The 26,364-nt window shown below is 45.5% G+C and overlaps 2 protein-coding genes across 2 annotated transcripts in view; one reads left to right on the plus strand and one right to left on the minus strand.

Annotated features, from left to right (window-relative positions):
* LOC147625196 (synaptotagmin-2-like) overlaps positions 1 to 25,902 on the minus strand; it is a 51,609-nt gene extending 25,707 nt beyond the window's left edge. The window contains exon 1 of the mRNA XM_086818460.1: positions 25,597 to 25,902. Within this exon, the coding sequence (XP_086674586.1) occupies positions 25,597 to 25,707 (111 nt within the window). The 5' untranslated portion in view covers positions 25,708 to 25,902. The remainder of the gene's footprint in view (positions 1 to 25,596) is intronic.
* LOC147625197 (uncharacterized) lies at positions 22,808 to 23,926 on the plus strand. Its single transcript, XM_086818828.1, has 3 exons — positions 22,808 to 23,117; positions 23,170 to 23,453; positions 23,686 to 23,926. Exons 1-3 carry the CDS (start codon positions 22,860 to 22,862, stop codon positions 23,924 to 23,926), a joined length of 783 nt encoding a protein of 260 aa, XP_086674954.1. The 5' UTR covers positions 22,808 to 22,859.
* Positions 25,903 to 26,364: the final 462 nt, after the last annotated feature.

A 26,364-nucleotide genomic window follows, 5' to 3' on the forward strand; every position in this document is an offset into this window, starting at 1 on the left:
GTCTTGGAATCCCCACAAGTGCCCGAACAAGAACTTATGTCTAAGAGGATGAATCTCCATGCGATGGGAGAGGAACAATCAGTGACTTCACGCCATGCAGGAATACCTCATGTAGCCCGTGAAGGATACAATGTTTATGGCAGTGGTCAAAATGTATGTCAAATGCCATTGCCGGCTGAAAATGTGCATGCACAACACATGCAACATGGGCTGCAATTTTCTGTTGGCGCAAGTATTCCGCGTATCTCTCATGCCACTCATGCCTTCGAGTGTGCTCGTGAGGGAGAAGTTATGGCTGAAAATGTATCAATGCATGTTGAGGGGCCAGCCATGCCTCATGCTTACAGGGCACATGTATCTATGCCTTATGCATCACCTTTTGGTCCAAAAATGATGCCAATCACAGGAGCTGTCCCAATAACCAAGCCAAATCAGGTCCAAAAGCTGAAAATAAGTTTGCTAAAAAGCGCCCTTATAAGCCGGCAAACTTTGGTCTTAGTGCTGAGAAGAAGGAGCAATATATATGCGTGAAGGCAAATGCTTTACTTGTGGTAGCACTGAGCACATGGCAAGAGCATGCCCTAATAAGAAGAACAAAGCTGAAAATGCTAATGTACCGAAGCCCAAGGTACATATGCTTCCCGATGTGCAAGGGGATACAATGCATGAGAGCAAAGATAGGGTTGTATGCAAAGCTTGGGGACAACTCAAAGATCAGCCCGCTTTGTTCATATTTGATGATTGTGCATCTGAAAATTTCATATCCACTCAGATGGCAGCTGCTTTGGGTATTGAAGTGGAGGACATGGGTCCTCAAATTGAAGCAGGCGCTGCCTTTGTTGGTAGAGAAGTGCAGGTCATGCCTATTTTTGGCAAGTTGCGCATACACATTCAAGGCTATGTGGATCATGAGGATTTTCTTGTGGCGCCTTTGAATGCTGTGATGTATTGCTTCGAAAGCCTTGGCATACACGTATTGATCCGTGCAAGGCTTAGAAGACTAACAGGATCACCTTCATGCATAAAGGCCGAGAACATGTAATTGATGCTGGTGAAGAGGGTGATACCATTCCCCTTGTATCTCATGTACAAATTAAGAAAGCAATGAAACAGAGTGTTTTTGCGTACTTGATTTTTGTACGAGATCATGTTGAGGAAAATAATGTACATGTAAACACTCTTAGTAATGATAGGCTGAAATTTTTGCAAGAGCACAATGATTGTTTTGCTGATGAGTTACCAAACGAGTTGCCACCTATACGACCGGAAGATCATCGCATTGATCTTGTGCCGGGTAGCTCACCACCTAATAGGCCAGCCTATCGTGTAAGTGCATCCCAAAAAGAGGAGATCATGAAGCAAGTGAATAAGCTTCTTGAGAAGGGTTCGGTTCAGCCAAGCTCTTCCCCATATTGTTCACCCGTCCTCTTGGTTCAAAAGAAGGATGGATCTTTTCGTATGTGTGTGGATTATAGAGCTTTGAATAAGCTTACCATCAAGAATCGGTTTCCGATTCCATGCATAGATGACATCCTTGACAAGTTGGATGGATCGGCATGCTTTAGCCGAATTGATCTCAAGAGTGGATATCATCAAGTGCGTGTAGTGCCTGAGGATGTACACAAAACTGCTTTCAGGACAGCATTTGGGCTTTATGAGTATCTTGTTATGCCTTTTGGTCTTACAAATGCCCCGGCTACATTCAATAGAATGATGGATCGCATATTCCGTGGGTACAGGAAATTTACAGGTGTCTTCTTTGATGACATCCTAGTCTTCTCGAAGACCGAAGAAGAGCATAAAGCTCATTTGGCTATTGTTTTTAAAGAGCTCCATAAGCATAAACTCTTCATAAATGCAAAGAAAAGTGAGTTCTTCTTGTCAGAGATACATTATATTGGGCATATTGTGTCCAAAGATGAAGTGCGGATGGATCCTGCAAAGATTGATGCAATTCGGAATTGGCCCGAATTGAGTTCGGTGCATGAGATCCGTAGTTTTCTTGGATTATGCTCTTACTACCGCAAGTTCATTCGGCACTTTGCATGGATTGCTTCTCCTTTGCATGATTTGACAAAGAAGAAGGCCGTGTTCAAATGGACTAATGTAGAGAGAGATGCATTCCTCAAATTGAAAGATGCAACTACTCATGGTCCAGTGTTGATCGTTCCGGATTCGCAAAAGCCTTTTTGTGTGGAATGTGATGCATCTGGAAATTGCATAGGAGCTGTCCTTAATCAAGAGGGACATGCCGTGGCTTATGAGAGTCGTAGATTGCATGATGCAGAGCTATCTCTTGGCATGTATGAGAAAGAGCTCTTGGCTGTAATTCATGCACTTACTATATGGAAACATTACCTTCTTGGGACTGATTTCACTGTGAAGACAGATCACCAGAGTTAGAGGTATTTTCTTACTCAAACTAAGTTGTCAGAAAAGCATATGAGGATGGCCAATTTTCTCTCTATGTTTCATTTTCAGATCTTGCACACCCCGGGAAAGAAGAATGTACTGGCCGATGCATTGTCACAAAAGCCGTATGTAGCAGCTATCTCAGTTGCCTCTCATGGGGACTTGTCTACCATGCATGATTTGTATCATACAGATGCTGATTTTGCCACTGTTTGGGCTGATTTGATGGCTGACTTTGCCACTGTTTGGGCTGATTTGATGGCTGGTCATACACATGCCTCATATGTAATCAAAGAGGGTTATCTCATGAAAGATAATTGCCTATGTGTGGTGTCTGACATGAGACAAAAGGTTTTGGATGAGTGCCATGCTCCTCCATATGCTGGTCATAGAGGCATAATGCCTACTACGCACATGATTGAGCGGTATTTCTTTTGGCCAGGTATGCGGAAGGACATAGAGGCACATGTACGTGCATGTATCACCTGTCAAAAGGTCAAATTTGATAGGCAGAAGGCACCAGGTTTGCTTCAGCCATTGCCTATTCCCATGCAACCATGGGAAAGTATTACAATGGATTTCATTATGGACTTGCCACGTACCCAACAGGGTAATGATGCAATTTGGACAATTGTGGACAGGTTTAGCAAGCAAGCTCATTTCTTGCCGGTCAAAAAGACCATCAAAGCTGAGCATATGGTTAAAATATATCTTGCACAAGTGTTCAAACATCATGGAATGCCGAAGTCCATTGTGGGGGATAGAGATCCCAGGACTACAAGTCTCTTTTGGCGGGCTTTATTTGATAATATGGGCACCAAATTGAACTTCTCATCAGCTTATCACCCTCAAACGGATGGGCAAAGTGAGGCTGCAAATTCAGCCGTGTTGGATCTCTTGAAATGTTATGTGGCGGATCAAATGTCTTCCTGGGAGAAGTACTTACCGCTTGTGGAATTTGCTTACAACAACACGATACATGCATCTACGGGAAAGGCCCCGTTTGAGATTGTTTATGGTAAGGTGGTTTTGCCACCTATCCTTCACACAAAGGATGAGATATTTGCAGTTGATGAGTATGTAAGAGACTTGGATATTGCTTTTGCTCAGGTGCGGATGCTCAGGTGCGGACAGCCATTGCAAGGTCACAAGACAAGCATAAAAAGGCTACCGACAAGCATAGAAGGCAATTGGATGTTAAAGAGAATGATTGGGTATTGCTGAAATTTGAGAAAGCAAGACTTGCAAAGAGGCCTGGCAAAGAGGGTGCATATCCTAAGCTTGCAACCAGGTACTATGGGCCTTTTCGAGTGATCGAGAAGATCAATGAAGTGGCTTTCAGATTGGCATTACCTAGTCATTGGCACATACACAATGCTTTTCATGTGAGTCTCCTTCGCAAGTATGTAGGGCCGGAGCCCAGTGAAATGGTCATTGAGGATCCACCACCCACAAGTGGATGAGCTTGAGGGGATCTTGCAGCCAGAGCAGATTGTGTATCACAAGGAACGCAAGCTTGCTGCAGGCAAAGTTGTGAGGCATTACCTTGTGAAGTTTAAGAACTATCTTCCCATTGATGCTAAATGGGTAGATGAAGAGTTCTTTGGAGATTGCCCGCAGTCTTGTGCCTTTGTGTACATGCCCGGAAACGCCTGGAGGATTGGCTTTCCACTGGGTCTAGTATCGCATATCTTGCCTGGAAACGCCTGGTCTTATATGGTTTCATGAACGAAAATTGCTCATGCCAATGCTGCATTGTATAGCATCTTTATGTGCTTGCCTGCAAATGAAATTGCATGCTGTTTTCATGCCTGCATGACCTATGTGTAGTTCCAGGCTAGGGGACGCCCGCCCGTGAACCGTACGTGTAAAACTGTCTACTGACATGGTTGTGTGGCATGTGAACACATGGTAAGTATTACCCAATCTAGGCTCAAATAGCCCTTAGGACTTAGCCAATATTTATAAGTGAGTGCGTTCCCACTTCATTAAAGTTTGGGCGCCCAAAAGTCACTTATAAATTATGACCGCTTCCAAGTTCACACTCACTGAAGTCCCGAGGCGGACAAGACTCAATGTCCAGGGCCTGATCCTCCCTTTTTACTCGTAAATGGGCATCTCCCCATGTCCCTTCACGTGATTGGACCCCAATTCACTTACTTATTAAGAGAAAATCCGTGTTTTCTCTTCATGAGGATTTTTGGAGGCTGAAAACTCTGTTTTTCCACCATTTCTCTCCATTTCCAAGCTCTCCATAGCCATACCCAACTTGCTAGGGTGTTCTCCAAGCTTCCAAGAGTGTTTCTAAGTGCTAATCACTCTCCTACTCACTCCCAATGACTGAAATTTAGCAAAACAACTCTCATTTTTGCTGTAATTTCTGGTCTTTTTGCTGAAAACCCTAATTTCAGCCTTCCTTTCTCAAGTTGAACCATAGGGAAAGCTTTCCCACGGTTCCCTTCATCCTCTTGAAGACTTTTGTCACGAAGGATTGCGGCAAATCGAAGATATCAACACTCCTAAAGCTTCCAACGCGAAGGCTTCCGCTTGCAACAACTTCTATGAAGACTGGTAAGCTAATTGGACAATGTGTTGTCATTACTTATTCAGTAGAAGGACAGGACTCCTTGTTTAGTCGCCCTGTGTAGTATTTCTCTTGTCCTAAGTGCTCTTGAAGATGTTGCTATCTTGCTTGGTAGAACATAGAGCCAATGGTAGAGAATATGGACACTGAAGTCGGGCCGGGCATCAAGGCAGCTCCTTGGTGATCTACATCGACATACCATTGTTTTCTAAATGCTGAATTTCATATGCATTGGCATGGAGGATTTGGCAATGGATGCTCGTCAAGCTATGTATTGAATTTCTCCAATAGTAATACAATTTACTCGAGGGAGGGGTCGGCCGTTCCGGCTCATTGTGTGTCTCTTGTCAATTCAGTAATTTACTTCTTGTATTTGAGCAAGTGTCCGTCAAATCTTAGTGTATTTAAGTGTATAGATTAGCATTGTGTTCAACCAAGTTACAGGCCGGCTGATTTACAGCTTGAACAGAGGCTGGACATACCATTAAAACAGAGAGAAAGTGCTGGTCGAGGGCATATGGACAGTTTTCCTTCGGATTGGGGGCTTGCGGGCTTGTGTCCTACTGCTGCTGGTCGATTTCTTCTGAGGCTACTGAGGGCTGGTTGATTGCTGAAAACAGCCTTTGAGGGCTGGTCGAGTTGATCTATGAGCCAGACAGGAAGAAGACGATGATGTTGAATTGTCCCGGGCTGATGTGGGAGTGCTATAGGCTGTCCATAGTTGTCTTGCATGTGCTTGATGCCGAGAATGCTCACTTGTGCTGAGAATTGTCAGTAAATTCAATTTATGTTAATGTTTTCTTGTTTTCATATTGTATTGGAAGAAACAGGTGCAGCCAGTGGTGAACCCTGGGCACCCGCAAAGTTTTATTGGATGCAGACTCCTTTTGGGTAATCTAACCATAAAGAGGGGAGGAGGCGCGCCGGGGGGGGGTGGGTTGGTTCAGCCCATCTTCTGGCCCCTAGTGTGGTGTATTGTGCAGATTTGTCATCTTGTTTTATCTGGCATGCTTATGTGTATTTTCAAATTTCATGATTGATAAGATTTTCCGTGTACAGTTGCCCTTCCGTTTACATTGGTATCAGAGCCTGACTTTCTACACAATTGTGCTTAATATGGTGCTGGATATGGCTGTAAGGAGTCATTATCCATGAGAGAAGGTTGGGATTCTGAGGTAGCCCTCATCTTATTGTCACGCCTCGAAAGAGGTTACTTTTGGTTTAAGCGGCAGTGAGCGTGTGGAAAGACTTCATGGCCCTCCTGTCTATGTAGGGGCACTGTTGCAGCCTTGCAGTCTATTCAGTATCATACTTGGGGAACTGGTAGAGAGCGATTCTGGGGCACAAAAAATTATATTCTTTCTGAAAAGCTCGAAGATAAATTATGGCCAGCCAGTCAGATCACTCTGTGGAGGACTCTTATCACCCGTATTCGCCACATGAGTGAAGAAGATAGAGGCAGGGATCATGTTGGGGCTTTGGAAGATAACGATCCACTGTTGTCTGCCAGGGCTGAGGATTAGTAGGATATTGATGCCTTGATGAATGAGCTTGATGCAAAGAGATCTTGATGTACAGAGGGTCATTGAATCTAAGTCTCATGTCAAGGCTGATGTGGTCACTTTTGATGCAATTGCCCAACAGATGGGAATCGACAAACCTCGAGAGTTGGCTGTTGCTTATTTAAAAAGCGGTGGCGATGTTTCCGATGATGAGGGCAAGTGGGTCTTCACACGGCAGCCTCGCAGGCTATCCCGTGAAGGGAACTTCGATAATGTTGTGAGAGGGCATGTAGCCCGCACCGGTGATATGAGAGGGCATGCAAACCGCACCAGTGATTTAAGAGGGCATGCAGCCCAAGCAAGTGATGTAAGTGGGCATGCAGCCCCAACAAGTGTTTTGAGGAGGCTTGCAGCCCATGCAACAAATATACGGAGGCATGCAGCCCGAGGAGATGATGTACATCGACATGCAGCTCACGGGGATGATGAGGGGTTTTCAGACCATTTGAGAGATGCAAAAGATCTTCATGCATTGTCGGTGGTGTCTCCACCTTCTAGGTATGTTCCTGCTCCTAAAGTTCCATCCAGAGTGGAAGGTGTTACACAGGAAATCAGCCCTAGATCTGGGCACCGTCGCCATCGTAGACATGACGAGGAGGAGGATGTATTAGAGCATCGGGATGCTCGTCATAGCAAGAAGGCCAAGGAGTTCAAGTCAGGGGACAAGGACATCAAATTCAAGAGCTATAATGGAAAGTTGGATACTACCAAGGCACTTGCTTTCATAAGGCAATTTGAAATAGCCTTTTGCACTGAGGAATTTACCAAGAAATCTATGCTCAGGCATGTGGGTATGCATCTTAAAGAGACTCAAGTGATTGGTGGATAGCAAAGCTTTTGGATAGGACAGCTACCCGTACATGGAGTGCTTTCAAAGAGCAATTTTATGATCAGTTCCTTCCTCCTCACTTTGAGAAGGATGTACGAAAAGAATGGGATTGGCTAACACAAGATGAAGACGAATCCGTTTCCTCTTATGTTTCAAAGTTTTGGCGGATTCTTCTCAAAGTCACACCTTTCATGACGATTAGTGAGGATGAGAAGAAAAGAAAGTTTGAGTCAGGGCTGCAACGAATCATTCAAAAGAGCCTTGCAATGTATCCCCACAACACCTTACAGGGGCTCATATACTCGGCCACTATTTCTGAGGAGTTGCATGGCAAGGGGGCGTCAAAAAGACAAGAATTCGGCTCATACAAGGGAAAATTCAGAGCTGGAAATGAGCAGAAAAAGGATGGACAGCCACCTAAGTTTATTGGCAAGTTGGGTATGGCAAGTAAATATGCCTAATGAGTCCAAGGATACAAAAGGAGGCTCAGAAAAGAAGCCGGGGGGTAAAAAGGATGATCCTAAGCTGTCCAAACAGCATATCTTTGATTGCATGAGAGAGGGGAAGTGCTTACCATGTGGGAGCAAAGATCACATGAAAGCTCAATGCCCCCAGAATCTCAAAAAGAATAATATGCCTAGATGAATCCAGGAACATGCCCAAATTCACCTTTAACGAACGTGCATGTTATATACTCATGGTAGTCAACCCACAAGACTATATAACTATCAACTCCATTATGCATAGTATGGACTAGATACTGCGACATCCCCACTAACATCATCAATGCCCAATAGTGGGTGTCGAACTCTGTATCAAGATATGCTCACACACGCGCGCGTACACACACACACACACACACAAGCATATATTCACACAAAACCCTTCGTACCACTAAGTTTCTGTCAAACCTCCGAAGATGCAGGGCAGACTCAGCCATAATGAAGCCTAGCACTAAGGGAAGTAGCAAATAGAAAGAATTAGTACAGCAAATAAGTAGTTGATACGGCAAATGCACCGCTAAAGATAAAAAGAATAAGCACAATATCAACTAGCCGCAACTCGGACGAAAACTTCACATATACCTAGATGAATCCAGGAACATGCCCAAATTCACCTTTTACGAACGTGCATGTTATAAACTCATGGTAGTCAACCCACAAGACTATATAACTATCAACTCCATTATGCATAGTATGGACTAGATACTGGGACATCCCCACTAACGTCATCAGTGCCCATTAGTGGGTGTAGAACTCTGTATCAAGATATGCTCTCACACACGCACTCCACACACACACACACACGGGTATATATTCACATTATTCTCAAAAAGAATAATATGCAGGATGCCAAACCGAGTGTGAATGTTATACCCGATGTTCAGGGTAACATTGCACATGAACCAAAGAGCAGAATCTTATGTAAAGCTTGGGCAAGTTAAAGGACCAAACAGCTTTATTCCTTTTTGATAATGCCTCAACAGATAACTTCATATCCATACAGATGGCTGCTGCTCTTGGGTTCAAGCCCGAGGAATTGGGCATGGAATTTCATGCAGATGCTGCCTTTGAGGGCAAGGAAGTTAAGGTCACTCCCATCATTGGGAAGCTTCGCATACAGATACAGGGATATTTGGATCATGAAGACTTCCTCGTGGCACCACTTACGGGATGTGATGTGATACTTGGGATGCCTTGGCATTATTGTTTGGATCCCAAGATTTTGCACAAAGAAAAGAAAGTTATGTTTACTCATAGGGGTAGGGAAGTTGAGCATGATGCTGTAACTCCCATAGATCAAGATAAGATTGATTTCTTAAGTGAATATACTGATTGTTTTGCTGATTCGCTACCAGGACAGTTACCCCCAGAGAGGCCAGAGGATCATTGTATTGACATAATCCTTGGGAGCTCTCCTCCTAACCGACCTCCTTATAGGGTGAGTGCTGCCCAACAGGAGGAAATCATGACTCAAGTAAATGATTTGCTTGAGAAGGGGTTGATAAGGCCAAGTTCTCCGCCTTATTATTCTCCAGTTTTACTGTGCAAAAAAAGGATGGGACATATAGAATGTGTGTTGATTATAGGGCCCTTAACAAGATTACTATCAAGAATAGGTTTTTGATTCCTCGAATCAATGATATTCTTGATAAACTTGAGGGAGCTGCTTGTTTCAATTGCATTGATCTTAAAAGTGGCTACCATCAGATTCAAGTGGTACCTCAAGATGTACGCAAAACGGCTTTTCGAACATCATTTGGATTATATGAGTATTTGGTTGTGCCATTTGGACTTACAAATGCTCCCGCCACTTTCAATAGAATGATGGATATAATTTTTAGACCTCACCGCAAGTTCATAGGAACTTTCTTTGATGATATTATCATTTTTTTCAAAGAGTGAGGCTGAACATAAAGAGCATCTTGCCATTGTTTTTGAAGAGCTAAGGAAACATAAGCTTTTCATCAATGGAAAGAAGAGTGAATTCTTCTTGTCAAATATTCACTATTTAGGGCATATTGTTTCCAAAGATGGAGTACGAATGGATCCCGCAAAGATTCAAGCCATCAAGGATTGGCCAGAACTACAGAATGTGCATCAAGTTAGGAGCTTTATTGGTTTATGCTCTTATTATCGTCGATTTATTCGACACTTCGCTTTCTTAGCTTCGCCGTTACATGATCTAACGAAGAAGAAAGTAGCATTCCGTTGGTCAGAACCCGAAAAGACAGCTTTTCAGAAGTTGAAGGATGCCATCATATCAGGGCCAGTTCTTATTATTCCAGATTTGCATAGACCTTTTGTGGTCGAGTGTGATGCATGTGGAGATTGCTTGGGGACTGTTTTAAACCAAGAGGGACATGCAGTGGCTTTTGAAAGCCATCGCTTGCAAAATGCGAGATTGTACTTGCACGTTTATGAGAAAGAGTTGTTGGCCGTTATTCATGCTCTTCAAACATGGACGCATTATCTTTTGTTGGGGGTTGAATTTATGGTAAAAACAGATCACCAAAGTTTGCAGCACTTTCTTACATAGCCTAAACTCTCGGAAAAGCATCTAAGGTGGGCAAACTCTCTTGTCCATGTTCCATTTTCAGATTTTGCATACCTCGGGCAAGAAGAATTTGGTGGCGGATGCTTTGTCACACAAGCCACAAGTGCATGCCGTAACTACCGCCCATCATCAGGACTTATCAGGGATGCGAGATATGTATGCTTTGGACACAGATTTTCAGCTTATTTGCGCTGATTTGAATCATGGTACTGCTCTCCCATCTTATTCGATTAGATATGGGTTTCTGATGATGTAGAATTGTATTTGTGTAGTGCGTGAATTACGCCAAAAGGTTATGGAAGAGTGTCATGCTCCGCCATATGTTGGTCATCGTGGTATTCTGGCTACTACACAAGCTTTGGAAAGATATTTCTTTTGGCCAGCTTTATGCAAGGATATTGAAGATTATGTGCAAGAGTGCATAGTGTGTCAGAAAGTCAAGTTTGACATACACAAGACACCTAGTTTGCTTCAACCCTTACCCATTCCACAGGAACCATGGGAAAGCATAGCTATGGATTTCATTATGGATTTGCCGAAATCAGCACATGGAAATGATGCTATATGGACTATTATAGATCGTTTTAGTAAACATGCACACTTTATTCTTGTGAGGAAAACAATCAAGCCAAAGCACATGGCAAAGTTGTTCTTAGCTCAGATTTTCAAACATCATGACATGCCCAAGTCTATCGTGGGGGATAGAGATCCTCGGACTACCAGTTTATTTTGGCGGGCATTGTTTGATAATATGGGCGCCTTCTTTTCCGGGTGCATGGGAGCTTGTCGACTACTTCTACAAGTTGTTTACAGCCTTCTACTGCAACGAAAACCTAACAGGTGCATGGAAGGTATTGCCCGACCCTTTCTGCATGTTCTCCACTGCTAGCCAGCTGATTTACAGCTTGAACAAAGGCTGGACATACCATAAAAACAGAGAGAAAGAGCTGGTCGCGGGCATTTGGACAGTTTTCCTTCGGATCGGGGGCTTGTGGGCTTGTGTACTGCTGCTGGTCGATTTATCTGAGGCTACTGAGGACTGGTTGACTGCTGAAAACAGCCTTTTGAGGGCTGGTCGACTTGCTCTATGAGCCCAATAGGAAGAAGACGATGATGTTGAGTTGTCCCGGGCTGATGTGGGAGTGCTATGGGCTGTCCATAGTTGTCTTGCATGTGCTTGATGCCGGGAATGCTCACTTGTGCTGAGAATTGTCAGCAAATTTAGTTTATGTTATGTTGTCTTTCATATTGTATTGGAAGAAAAAGGTGCAGCCAGTGGTGAACCTGTTAGCATTATTCATCTCCTGGTAGTGTGCCCAAGTTGTGTATCGGGGGTGCCCAGATTTATCCCGAGTAGCACCATATTTTTTCCTCTGTTCAAGGCCCTTGGTTGTAGGGTTGGCCACCCATTTTTCACATGTTTATTTTGTCTAGTCGTGGTTTTTTCTCTAGAGCAAGTCGGCCAGCTCCAGTAGGGGCTATATAAGGCCAAGCTCTTACTCATTTTTAGATATCTTGACAAGGGCTTCCAAGCCCGGGTCCTCCCTCAGGGGAGTTGCTCATCATGCCCTCACTTACAGGGACCACTCCTTGCACAGGGTTGTTTGTATCATTGCTTCTTCATGCAGATTCGTTTTCTTTCTCTCTGTGCCTATGTCTCACGCTTTCCCCTGCGCACTTTTGACATAGTATCAGAGCACCGGGTTGAGGCTCTTCTATAGAAGGTGTTTTGGCATTTTTTCTGAGAGAGAAGGATTTCTGCATTTTCTGATACTGCTGGTTGCAGAGGAGGAAGGAGTGTTATGGTCTTGTCTCTGGGCCGGCTGGAGGAGGTACAGGGCAGCCCCTTCTGGCTGTGTTTTCTACAAGATTGGGGCGGCCAAAGTAGGTACTCTTCTAGCTGCGTTTTCTGCCCTTGTGAGCAGGTGAAGGACAGCCAGCATGGCTGCGTTTTTTTTTCTAAAGGTGGGCAGCCTGGCTGCGTTTTTCTCCTAAGGAGGTGCTGGGCAGCATGGCTGCGTTTTCCTCCAGAGGAGGAGGTGCTGGCAGCACAGCAGCATTTTTTCTCCAGAGGAGGTGCTGGGCAGCATGGCTGCGTTTTTCTCCAAAGGAGGTGCTGAAGGTGCTGTACACGTGCTGCCGGCTGGTTACAGCAGCATTTTTTGCATTATCTCATCCGTGTTTTTGGAGGCAGTGGAGGCAGGTGATCTTTTCAGAAATGGTGCCTTCCCACATGGCCTTGAGCCCTTGCTTGGCCAATCTTTGCTTTGTCAGAGTTTTCAGACTCATGGGTGCACACTTGGATTCACATCCTCGAGGTGTGTGGAAGACAGTTAGTCCTTTCTCGATAGCAGAGGGGGTCTATGAGTTTGTGCCAATTCAGCATAGTTTTGCTGCTGTACAAGTGTTTCCTTTAGGTTCTCAGTGTGTTGACCTTGAGAAGGGGATGTGGTTACTTGGCAAGGTGAGCCACTCCTATTCCGCAGGCATATGGCCTTCCGGATTACAGGGTACAGGCACAGGAGTCTTCATCCCTAGGATAAGCATTGATTTGGGAGTTTGGTGTACAGGTTGATATCGGCATTCATGCAGAGAGGCAGGCTAGGTCAGTTGGTGATGAGAGCTATTGTCGAGGTTCACAGGTACTTGCTCAGTTGCAAGATGGGAGAAGGATGCATGGCAAGTGTGCAGGTTCATTGAGTACAGGTAGGTAGAAATGCTGCAGCAGTTTGGAGCAGATGATTGACATCAGATTGTGCTTTGGGATGATGAGTTGTGGATGGTTGGTTCCACATGGACGGTTCACATTACCCCACACCAGATTAGGTATGGCAGCTTCTGTTTGAGACGAGTTTTTCCGCGACCTTAAGCAGCAGTTTCTACCGCCCCATTACCTTGAGCGACTCGAAGACAAGTTTAGGGGAGCGCGTCAGAACACGCAACCAGTCCTGCAGTTTGCCAACAAAATTTCAAACTTATGTTTGTCGTTAGGCTTATCTGATACGGACAAGAAAGGGCAATTCTTGTATGGTCTTGACACGCAAATCTAGTGGGAGGTGTGTATGTTTAGGCCAGCCACCTTAGAAGACCCACTCTCGCTTGCACAGAGTGCTGAAATAAAGCACAATCGTGGAAAGCCCAAGACTTCCCAGCCGGCTACTCCCAAAGCTACCACCTCGGGGGGAAAAGGCCAACACCAGACGGGGTCTTCCCCAGGACAGAGCACGGGATCCTCTGGCTCCAAGAACTCGACCAATGCGCCCAAGCTTACTCAAGACCAGAAAGCGAAGGCAGGCAAGCCCAGTGGCAAGTTGAGTGCTGAGGAGATTGCTCAGTACAAGGAGGGTAGGTGTTTCTTTTGTCATACAAAAGGACACACTTCTCGAGAGTGTCCTAAGAAGACTACCGCTCCAAAGACCGCCGCCTCAACCTCCACGACTTCAGTGGTGAGCCCAGCTCCCACACAGACCCTAGTGGCTGTCCCTAGTTCTTCAAATCCCAATGCTTCAATTGGAGCAATCATTAGCCGGGAGATCAAGATAAGCAGAAGGGCGCCCATGACTAAGAGTATGAGCGCAACGAATTGCTCAAGACCTTTGGCTACATAGGTGACCAGAGAGTCGTCGTCTTGTTTAACAGCGGCAGCACAGAGGACGTGGTCACGAAACAAGCCCCTCGACGTGCCCGTTTCGTCCTGACTTTGGTGGACAAGCAAGTTGAGGGTTTTAGCACAGGCATGACGACGAGCGTCAAGTATGAAGCTCTTGGTGCTAAGTTAGTTATTTAGGGCATAGAGTTTGTGCGTGATTTTATGGTTGCCCCTCTTGTAGGAGCAGACAATATATTGGACATTCAGTGGTTTCACAAGTTCCTTCCTTATGTCAAGTGGGACAAGCACATTTTCTAGATTAGTCGGAATGTGTCCAACGCCCCAGCGACCGTTAAGTGTGAGCCAGGAATCCCAAACTTTCCGCTCATAAGCTACTTGCAGGCTAAACGAGCAATCAGGAAAGGTGCACATTGTGCGATGACATACATCCAGACTACCCAGACGGTAACCAGTGCTTCCGAGAAGTATTTGGCTCTCCATGAAAAGTTCCATAAGATTTTTCTTCGGGACAATCTCCCTCCCCAGCTCCCCCTATCCAAACCGGAGGACCACAAGATCGATCTCCTCCCAGGCTCAGAACCCCCGAGCAAGTTTCCATATCGCCTTTCCAAGGCAATGGAATCAAAGTTGGACCGCCAACTCCAAGAATTGTTGCAATCTAGCTTCATCCGCCCTAACGTGTCGCCATTAGTAGCATCGAAATTGTTTGTCAAGAAGAAAGATGGGTCTTCTCGTTTGTGTGTCGATTATCATGCACTCAATAAGCTGACTATCAAGAGTAAACCACCAGGTGAGGATTGTTGAGGGGAACATCCCCAAGACAGCCTTCCGTAGGAAACAAGCCCACTATGAATTTGTGGTCATGCCTTTTGGCTTGACGAATGCCCCAGTCACATTCAACCGCATGATGATGCAGGTGTTCCGGGAATTGATTGGAAAGTGTGTGTTCATATTTCTGGACGACATACTGGTATTTTTAGCTACCGTTGAGCAACATGACATTGATGTGGAGGAAGTCCTGAAGTTGCTGGAAAGCAACGAGCTCTACATCAATGAGAAGAAGTCGGAATTTTATTTGTTCAAGTTTCATTACCTTGGAGATATAATTAAGTGCAAAAGGCATTGACTTGGTCCAGCCAAGGTGGTCGAGATTGTCAATTGGGAAGTACCTCAGACTGCTTATGACTTCAGATCCTTTGTGGGTATATGCCAAGCATACTGCACCCACATAGACAAGTTTTCTGACCTCTCGGCGGACCTCATCGATCTGCTAAAGGGTGTCAAGACAAAAAGGCAACGGATTCAAATGACTCTGTGAGCGTTGGAGGCTTTTAAGAACCTCAAGGTGGCTTTATCTGAAGAGCCTTGTTTAGCACTTGCCTCGTGGGACGAGCCGTTCCAGGTGATCACCGATGGGAGTAAAATCGCAATTGGAGGTGTATTACAACAGAATGGTCATCCAATAGCTTACATGTCTCATAAGTTACTGCCCACAAAAAAGAATTACTCAATCTACGATCGGGAACTCCTCGCAGTTATACAAGCCTTGAAACATTGGAAACATTTTCTTTATGGCCGTGACTTTGAGGTTCGCACTGACCATCAGGGATTACGCTGGATTCAGACAATGCCAAGTGCACAGTGGAGTCACCAACAGCACTGCTGGAGCCAGATATTCCAGCAATTTGGTGGTATGATTTAGTACCTTCCAAGAAAGGCCAATCCAGTGGCCGATGCTTTGAGCCGGAAGGGACAGGTAACGTTGATTCAAACCACTAGACTCGACCTTGTTGGTAGAGGACTAGACAACATGAAGCACACATACGCGGATTCCGAGGAATTCGGTACACAGTGGGAATAGACATTGGATGCCACAAGACCATGCCACTTTTTGATACGCGATGGTTGGCTTTTCTACAAAGACCGACTGTGTGTCATAAAGTCGTTCAGGGCAGTTCTTCTCCATGACGGCCATGACGCCATTACTGGTGGTCATAGGGGCATGAATTCGACCTTGGAGAAGTTAGAACGGTAATATTATTAGCCAAAGATGAGGCGAGATGTGTTTTCATATTTACAACACTCTGATATTTGTCAAAAGGTGAAAGCTCCTCGTGGAGAGAAGATAGGGTTATTACAGCCCTTGCCCATTCTTGAGGAGCCTTTCCAAGATATTTCGATGGATTTTGTCACGAGTCTGCCTTCCAGTCCGGAGAAGCGTACTACTCAATGCTTGACTATAGTTGATAGATTTAGCAAATTTGTTATGCTTATTCCATGTAGGGCCAATGTGACCGTCGAAGATGTTGCCCATTTGTTCATTAGGCATTGGTACCCGATTAGCAGGATTCCTAGGACCATAGTGTCAGACCGAGATGCCAAGTTTACCAGTCATTTTTGAAGGGCATTGTTTGATAACTTTGGTACTAAATTGAATTTTTCCAGTGCATTTACCCCACAGGCCAAACAAAAATCTACAACCAGTTGGCCTTTGATGTGCTGAAGTGTAATGTCCACGATCAGCAAGGTAAGTGGGAATCTTATTTGCCTTTAGTTCAAGCTGTTTTGAATGATTCTTTTTCTTCAGCTATTGGCAGGACTCCATATGAAGCAGCGTTTGGTAGACCATTCCAGTCGCTATTGACCAAGTCCTCGTCTTCAATACCTAAAACGAACAGATTGACGTAGTCTTACCAGGAGATTTTGGAGTCAATAAAAGACAGGTTGACTAAAGCACAGGAGACCTACACTCGACAGGCCAGCAAAGACCGAAGGGATATGAAGTTTTCGGTATGTGATTGGGTTTATCTTCGGATTATGAAGCAAAGGTTGAAACATGTGGACAAGCGATACGCAAAGTTGTCATTCAGGAGCTTCGGACCTTTTCCCATCCAGAGAAAGATCAACGAGGTTTCAATGAAGTTGAAGCTACCTCTGAGCTAGACTATGCACGGTGTGTTCCATGTCAGTTGGTTAAAACCATACGCAGGTCCGATCCCTTCAGAAGTGAAAGACGAAGCGGAACCAGATATCATTAATGAAGCTGAAGTGATGGTTCCAGAACAGATCCTTTTGCATGGCTTAGGCCGAAGGCAAAGACAGTTCCTCACAAAGTTTCAGGACCGAGGGACCCACGAAGCGGTATGGCTTGACAAAGAGTTCTTCGACGACTATCCGGCTTTACTAACGGACTATTTGGAGGCTATGCAGCTTCCGTTAAGTTAAGCAAAAGGGGATGTCACGTGCATCCCGCACTTGGATGCCACGTGGACATATCTGAACAAGAAGGTGCAGGACTTGGAGTGGAAAACTGATCCCATGTGAGCCCAGTTCGGGACGGGTCGTCAGCCAAGGTTCCACTTCATTCGTTCGAGGTCAGGTGTGCATTGTCCTGCACATGAGCAGTGCCAGTCCGTGCTGTGAGTCTCCCTCTAGAATGATGTCAATTGCTCTGTGTGTTTGATCTGCAACCAGATGTCAGACTACTGTGTTGATGTAGGTTTGCATTAGGTATGGGCATGGGGAAGGCTATGGGCCACCCCAAGGGGGCCAGGAAGGCCCCAGGCCTTGCCCACCAGCCCTAGTATGGGCTGGGCAGGCAATCGGCCAGCCCAAAGGGCTGCCCGGTAGCCAGTCGGCCAGTGCCCAGGGGCTGCCCAGCAACCCACAAGGTGGCCAGGCCAGATCAGAAGGGCCAGCTGGGTTATAGTGTGAAAACGTTGGTTTTATAGGCATTAAAATGCTATTTTTGCTAGTCGTGAGGTTATTCAACAACCCGACTCCAGAGATGACTCCACTCAAGCATGGACATCATGTGTATGCATTCCTCCTATGTAGAGGGTTATCTTTCATCATGAGCATAAACTTCTTTCCATTATAGCTATAGGTGTAATTTAGAGACTAGTGGTGTGTTTTGCCCTTACGACAACAGCCTATTTAGTATTGCATATGTTGATCCTATCTAGGTGAAGGGACTAGTGCAGAATCGTTGGACCTTGGATTCGGAACTAGTAAGACTGGACAAAGCAGCCCAATATCCCCTTTTGAAGCATCATCATGTAAAATGATATATGCACAAAAATTTGCCATCATGCAACTCAACATCCTCAAATAAGATCGACTTGTGCACAAAATGATAGTGAACCTCCTCGTTCCGCAAGCAAGCATGGAATGGTTGGTTCTTTTGAAGAGGCCATACAATATTGTAACAGTAGAACCTGTCAACTTGCCGCCATATGCTTATATGTAGTGCTGCATGTGGACATGCAAGGGAACTTTTGTCCTACGGGTTTTTCCCCCTGGACATTTGGTATGAAAGGACACCTAGACTAGGTTTATTATTATCACTTGTCATATGACTCTGTGAATACGTGCAAGTACTTCTCTCTCTCTCTCTCTCTCTCTCTCTCTCTCTCTCTCTCTCTCTCTCAACTTGCTTCATGTGTGTGTGTGAACTTATATTGCCCCACAAACCCTAACACTAGGTTCCTGTGAGCCAACGTTTGGTGTCGGAGCATAGGGTTTCTACTGTCTTAGTGTTTCTACTCATTTTAGGGTTTTTGCTCAGAATCTGCCCAAACCTTTCATACAGGATACATAACAACACACTCCGAATCTAGCTGTGTAGTCAAAATCTGCAAACCATAATTTCAGACCCGTACGACCTGCTCATACAACTGTACAACCAAACCCTAATCGAGTTTCGTCTACAAATGTGTTTGCTCTACTCTATACATCACCTCTACAAAATCTAAACCTGTTTGGAGGTGGTCGTACAATTGCTTTTGGGGTTCCTAAGCTTCTCAGCCTTGGCTATCTACACACATCAATATTCTGTTATTGACAAATTACCTCTGTAAGTGCAAAATCGAGGCTTTTTCCCACTCTTTCCTTCAGTTTCTTGCAACATGTTTGCACAGAACAAGTACAAGTGACTGCAATTGGTGGCAATTTGTGCTCATTGTGCTTTGGCAGTGCACATAAGTGCATATTTAAAGAAAAAACTATGATTGTTGTCAATAAAGTCTGCTAAGAAATTGTCAAAATATTCCCAAGAAATATGTTCCCTACTAGAAGAGACTGCCCATGGTTATCCACAACCCTTGGGTTGAGGCATCCATGTGTGAAAATATACCCAAAAAGGGTATTTAACCCAGCCAAAAAGGGCCACTATTTTATATAATATTTATCTACTGACCGACTGCTCATGCTGGCCGACCAGCACCTTGCCCTCATATAAATATGAGGCGCCTCTTAATCCTCTCCATCGACCAACGATCACTCATCGACTGGGCGTCCACTCTCATCAGCATTTTACCCCCCCTTTTCTGCTGGATCGATCACCCACTTCAGGACAGCGTGCTTCAGTACCATGTGTTGGCGTTAGAACAGGCCGCCTACAAACTGGCGGAACCCGTCCCTGCTGCTGCTGAACTGAACGTGTTCTTCGGCAGATTTTTCTTCAGCGTTTTTCACATGTTGCTGCTGCTGGTCCATGGTGCATACATCTGCGTTTTTCATCAGCAGCTATCAGCTCATAAGCGCTTACATCAGCGCTTACATCTCAGCTCTACTTCAGAGATACATCAGTGCTTACTTCTAGGCGCTCACATCAGGCTTACTTCGGGATTGACGTCTGCGTTTTTGGGACAGCAGCATTCTCTGCTCGTTCGGAGTCTCACATGGAGCTCCTGTACTGGACTTCATCTTTTATATACATATCACCATTGCATGCTGTATGTTTTGCTCTGATCTTTCATATATTTGGTCCTTTGGTCTCTTTTGCCCTCACATGGTATCACAGCGATCGTGAGCAAAGGGATTGAAGACCTCGAAAGTACATAGCATGGATCGTCTACCCTCGATTCCGGAGGAACAGCCTTTCATACCAGATATTGACTCTCCTTATTCTGATATTGATCACACGGAGGATGGGACTCCTCATTCACTGGAGAGCCCTGTTCGAGGTCTTTCATTGGGAGACAACCAGCCTACTTTTACCCACTCACCCTCTAGACCCTTGGCATATGGTTTTTCTTCTCCGAGCTCATCACCCGTTACTTCAAGAGGAGGATACATGCCCACAGCCAGTGTGCTAGTATCGGACCCAGGTATTCAGCCTCAACTAGAGAGGTCTGCTTCTCATTCTAGCCGACAAATTGGACTTCGGTATGGGACTTTTTTGTTAAAATTTTGTTTTGCATGCATCTCAAGTGAGGTCGGCCAAGTCCATTTGTGGATATATAAGCACCCTAGCTCCATTGTAAAAATCTATCTAATTCATTGCTGTTGTGTTGGTTCGAATACTCTCTCTCTCTCTCTCTCTCTACCTCTCTCTAGCGTTTGTGCACCCTCTCTCTCCCTTCTCTGCCAGCGTTTTCTCTCATCCTTTCTCCCTTGGCGTTTTCTCACTAACGCAATACTGCTTCCGCATCGTCAACTTTGACATGGTATCAGAGCCAAGGCACGTCAACGCCTAGGGGACCGGAGCGCGAGGAGAAGGCAGATCTCGGCTGTGTTTTTCAGCCGGCAGGAGAGCAATTGATTTGCTGCGTTTTCATCGCGAGAAGCACCCTTGGACCAGCGTTTTTGCTATAAGAAGGGGGCTGATCGGATCTAGCAGCGTTTTCATCGCGGAGAACCCCTTCAAATCTGCGTTTTTCAACGAAGGAGATGGGTCTCCCGTGTTCGAGCAAGGACGACAAACTGAATGGCGACAATTATGCGCATTGGAACTTGATCATGAGGCTATGGTTTACCAGAAAAGGCTTATGGGACATTGTTGATGGCTCGGAGGAACGTCCCCGAAGGGATAGCAATCGGTTCACACGTCTTCAGGAGGAGGAGTTTCTCAAATCTCTTATGGATTGGGATGCTCACAATGCGAAGGCAATGTCGGCAATTGCAGAATCTCTCACCAAGGAAATTTCCCCTGCCATACAGACTTTGAACACTGCCAAGGAAATGTGGTCAAAGCTTGCAGGTATGTTTGATCGAGACTCAACTATGCGAGCAGTAACCCTTCTCGGCCAGTTGTTTTCCATCAAGTTTGAAGCCCGGACCTCTATGCAGTCATTTCTAATGAAGGCAAAGGTTATCCATGATCAGCTATCGGCTATGAATAGTGCGTTAACTAGTACCTAGTTAGCTGCCTTGGTTCTTACGAAGTTGCCTGAGGAGTACGAGATGGTCTCGAGGGCATTACGCTTACAAGTCACGAAGGAAAAGCTCGAATTTGATGATCTCAGCTCTTTTCTCATTGAGGAGGAAGCAGTGCTCATTTCCCAAGGCAAGATTCGAGTTCCGAAGGATGCAGAATTGGCACATGCTGCATCGGAATCCAATAAGAAGTCTAGAAGCCATTGTTATAAGTGCGGTAAGCGAGGGCATTTGGCTCGGGATTGCAAATCCAAAGCTAAAGCTCAAGGCTCGACGAATGACAAAGGCAAAGGCAAAGCTGACGAGGATGACAGTGACAGTGATACTACCAGGGATGATACGGCTTCTGCCGGTGTGGCAAGGACTACACTGGCACATGCTCCAGCATTCTAGCTTGGTGGATGGATGCTACCACGTGCTTCAGCCAGAGAGAGGCATGTGAGTGGCAGAGAGGGGCAGTCTGTGCTCCCGTTTTGACGACTTGGACCCGTGTGTCGGAGTTCAATTTCTGGGTGTTTGGATCCATGTGTCGGAATTCAAAGCACTAGGCATCTGGCAAGGAACCAACATGGCGTATAAAACACTATGGATGTGCTGCAGTCATTCATTGTTGTTTTCGGGATTATGGACAGGGTGTGTACCAAAGTTCATTATCTTGTGGAGTTTTTTTTTTTGGACGTGATGTGTTCACAGTTCATGAATGGGGATTCTTGGACGTAGTGTGGTCTACAATTCAATGTTCTTTGAGGCAATTGGTGCTCACGATGGCATTTTTGGTGGTGACAAGCTGGTGGTTGCAAATCCGAGGTGTACCTAGTGGTTGGCCACTGGGGTGTCCTTGGAGGCTTCTTCATCGACTTGGTATTCCTACTCATGTCCACTATGAGCTACAGAGAGGGTGTTAAAATTTTGTTTTGCATGCATCTCAAGTGAGGTCAGCCAAGTCCATTTGTGGATATATAAGCACCCTAGCTCCATTGTAAAAATCCATCTAATTCATTGCTGCTGTGTTGGTTCGAATACTCTCTCTCTCTCTCTCTCTCTCTCTCTCTCTCTCTCTCTCTCTCTCTCTCTCTCTCTCTCTCTCTCTCTCTCGCGTTTGTGCACCCTCTCTCTCCCTTCTCTGCTTGCGTTTTCTCTCATCCTTTCTCCCTTAGCATTTTCTCACTAACGCAATACTGCTTCCGCATCGTCAACTTTGGCATTTTTCTCAAGAAGGACACATACCTCCTCGGTCGTTCGGAGATCCATCATCATCCCTGTCGGTGACCGCGTCAGGTTCGTATGTGCCTTTTAGTACGTATGTTCCTAACTCTACCTGGGTATCTTCTTCTGTAGCACAGGTTCAACAAACGGTACCATCAACTACCCTCGATCCCTGGCATTTTGTGAACCCAAATAGAGGAGGGTCTAGGAGTATAATTGACTCTCCGACTTCTGGTGTTCAAGAAGGTAACACTGTTTTCTCCTCTGGTTCACTTTATGTTCCTACTCCTAATGTGTTATGGAATATTGCCCAAATTCAAACACAAAACCCTCCCTCCCAACCCATATCTCTTCCTACTAGTGTTGGCATGCAATCATCACTGCCTGCACCTCCCCTTTGGGTCCTGCGTATGGGTTCTATCCCAGTTATCTTTCAACACTATGCCCTCTGGCACTGCAATACCACCCAGCATTCCGGGGCATCAGGTGGTTTACCAACCCATCTCTGGCACTGGTGTTTTTCCCAATTATGTGCCCTCTCTAGGGTTTGTCCCTCAACCAGGTATTCCACCTATGCTGAGTACCCAAAACTTTATTCCATCTTATGGAGCACCCTCGACAGGTCCTTCACCTATGCCTGGTCCTGGTGGACTGTCTGGTTTCCCTCCTCAACACTTACACTCTGGATATGGACACCAGGTGGTTTACCAATTTCCCTCCTCAACACTTACACTCTGGATATGGACACCAGGTGGTTTACCAACCCATCTCTGGCACTGGTGTTTTTCCCAATTATGTGCCCTCTCCGGGGTTTGTCCCTCAACCAGGTATTCCACCTATGCTGAGTACCCAAAACTTTATTCCATCTTATGGAGCACCCTCGACAGGTCCTTCACCTATGCCTGGTCCTGGTGGACTGTCTGGTTTCCCTCCTAAACACTTACACTCTGGATATGGACACCAACCTTCCTGGACTCCCCCACCATCTTCCTTTCATGTTTCTATGTCCAGAAATGCTTTCACAGAAAAAGACTCGTTTTAACAGGTCTAATTATACAACCTGGGCTAATCTTATGGAACAAGTTTTCACTTCCCAAGGTTCCTGGAACCTAGTAAAGGGATTTGAACCAAGACCCACCCTTCCCTAGTACCTCCTGAAGTCATCAGCCATTAGGAAGCTAGAAATGCCACTGCTATAGTGAAGCTCATGCAAGGCCTTTTGCCCGAGTTCCATTCACAACTCCAGCAATTCCCCTGTCTCTGACAGATGGGCACACCTTGCAGAGAGAGATGCCGCACATTATCGTATGCGTCGCATTGATCTTGAGCATCAAATTCAAATTTTCTCTATCAAAGAAGGGGATGACCTGACCGTCAAGGTTGCTGAATATCGGCGCCTTAACGCCGAGTTTGCCACCACTGGTTCTGCCAAGTCCCAGGAAGATCAGGTTATCACTTTACCAAACAAGTTGCCGCCTAACTTCTTTACTTTTCACACAAACCATTAGTTTAGAACCTATGCCTAACCTATATGAGTGTGAGTGCCAACTCTTGCGCTTCGCTCGGTTGGATGACCAATTTCATCCCAAGAAGTCATCCTCTTCCTCCACTCGAGAGGGAGCCCTTGTGTCCAATACCACCTCTACTCAAAAAGGACAGCAAGGGAAAAGGAACAGCAACTCAGGAAATCAAGGCAAACCTCCCAGCAACAACACTGATTCCAAAAATCTTGCGTCAACACCCATTCCCCACTGGCAAAATATTCCCCGCATACATCTGCGTTTTTCATCCGCAGCTATCAGCTCATTAGTGCTTACATCAGCACTTACATCTCAGCTCTACTTCAGAGATACATCAGTGCTTACTTCTAGGCGCTCACATCAGGCTTACTTCGGGATTGACGTCTGCGTTTTTGGGACAGCAGCATTCTCTGCTCGTTTGGAGTCTCACATAGAGCTCCTGTACTGGACTTCATCTTTTATATACATATCACCATTGCATGCTGTGTGTTTTGCTCTGATCTTTCATATATTTGGTCCTTTGGTCTCTTTTGCCCTCACACCATGGCCCCTTTTACTAATGGTAGTTGCTAGTGCCATGGGACTATATAGGTTCACACAAAACCGACAAAGACCCTTTTTCCGACTATATAGGTTCACACAAAACTGACAAAGACCCTTTTTCCCACTCTTTCCTTCAGTTTCTTGCAACAGGTTTGTGCGGGACAAGTCCAGGTGACTGCAATCGGTGGCAGTTTGTGCTCATTGTGCCTAGCAATGCACATAAGTGCATATTTAAAAATATGATTGTTGTCGGTACAATCTCTTAAGAAATTCCCAAGAAATATGTTCCCTACTAGAAGAGACTGTCCATGGTTATCCACAACCCTCAGGTTGAGGCATCCATGGCCCCCTTTACTAATGGTGGTTGCTAGTGCCATGGGACTATATAGGTTCACCCAAAACAGACAAAGACCCTGACTGCTAGGTTGTCCAGTCTAATGAGTGTCCAAACTTCCTTGTACATTGTTTACATCTTGCAAGTGGTTGCATCTTTAGGTGTTGGAATTTTACATTGACTTGACACAGACTTGGTCCTAAGACCTAGATGGCCTCCCATGACAAAGTCCCTTAACAAGGGCAGCACACTGGCCATCAAAAAAGGTGGTCGACATGGCACCCTAGTACAGCAGGTGCACGTGACATGCCTTCCCCCTGCAGTCTAATAGAATTGGCATGCCTGGAGAGGGAATGCCCTGCGACATATTGATGGTGGCACGCCTGCATACTAGGTACTGGACACACGTCCTCAGGGATTCCATAAGAGCTTTTCGCAATGAATTGACTGTCTGATTCTGCCCGACCAACCCTAAATGGTATACTCAAGCAAATTGCTGTGGTGCCAAGAAGCGCGTTTCTGGAAACTGCGGACCAATGTGTCATGCCCTGATGCATCACCAGCTGAACGAAGTCACCACTAAGTAAGATGGTGTTGTTGAAACTTGACCGTGCGTCTGATGTAAAATCCTGTGTGGATGTGGAGAAGGGATGCCATACTAATGATGCTGGTGGCCGAACATCTAGTGTAAGGGTCTGTAGTTGGACGTATGTGACAAAAGCCCAAGAACAAAACAATATGGAAGGAAGAAGGAAGGAGAGAGAGAAGGGGGGGCGCTTACCTTAACATCAGTGGGTTGCCGGTAGATGAAGAGGAAGTAGCTAAAAACGAGGCCGAGGGCGATCCCAAAACCGAAGCCGAAGAGGCCGAAGATGGTACTGAAGAAACCCATGCTGCGTTGAGCCTACTGCTAAAAGAGAGGGGTAAACGGCAAAGGTACTAGGCAGGCAACGTTGCATATGCACCTGCTTCAGAGCATAGGCGAACACCCCGAGGTGAATGGGGGTTGTGGGTGTGTGTGTGTGTAAATTAGTAATGGAGGCAGATTCCTGCGCTTGCCAGGCGGGCACGTTACACGGATACAGGTATTCCTCCATCCTCGTTGCGCTGACGTTTTTGGCTGTCGGTGAAGGAGCTGACGGAAGCTTTGTGCCATTTTTGCCCACCCCTGTCGCATGACCGTTGACAGGTGACACGCTGCTAGCTCACATCATCATCTCACATGATCATTGATGGTGTAACTTGTATATATGATGTCGTGTGCACGAGCGCCGTGTATTAGGTACTCTATAAGGTTTCAACCTTTAACAATTAATGGGGCAGGTTAAGCGTAGAGCGAATATAATATATGGGCACTCAATTGTTTTGCATTTATTAATTAGTTAGAGCGATCAGAGCTCTATAAGGTTTCAACCTTTGAGAATAAATGGAGAAGGTTAAGCGTAGCTGGGTAGTTAGAGCGATTAAAGCTCTTGGCCTGTGCCACTGTTCACAACTTCAAAACTTTGTAGGTTTTTTCTAGAATTTGCTATACTTTAAGCTAAATTTT

Source organism: Cibotium barometz, chromosome 24, assembly GCF_041138505.1.
Source record: "Cibotium barometz isolate CiBa-2024 chromosome 24, ASM4113850v1, whole genome shotgun sequence".
In the NCBI taxonomy this organism is placed as follows: domain Eukaryota; kingdom Viridiplantae; phylum Streptophyta; class Polypodiopsida; order Cyatheales; family Cibotiaceae; genus Cibotium; species Cibotium barometz.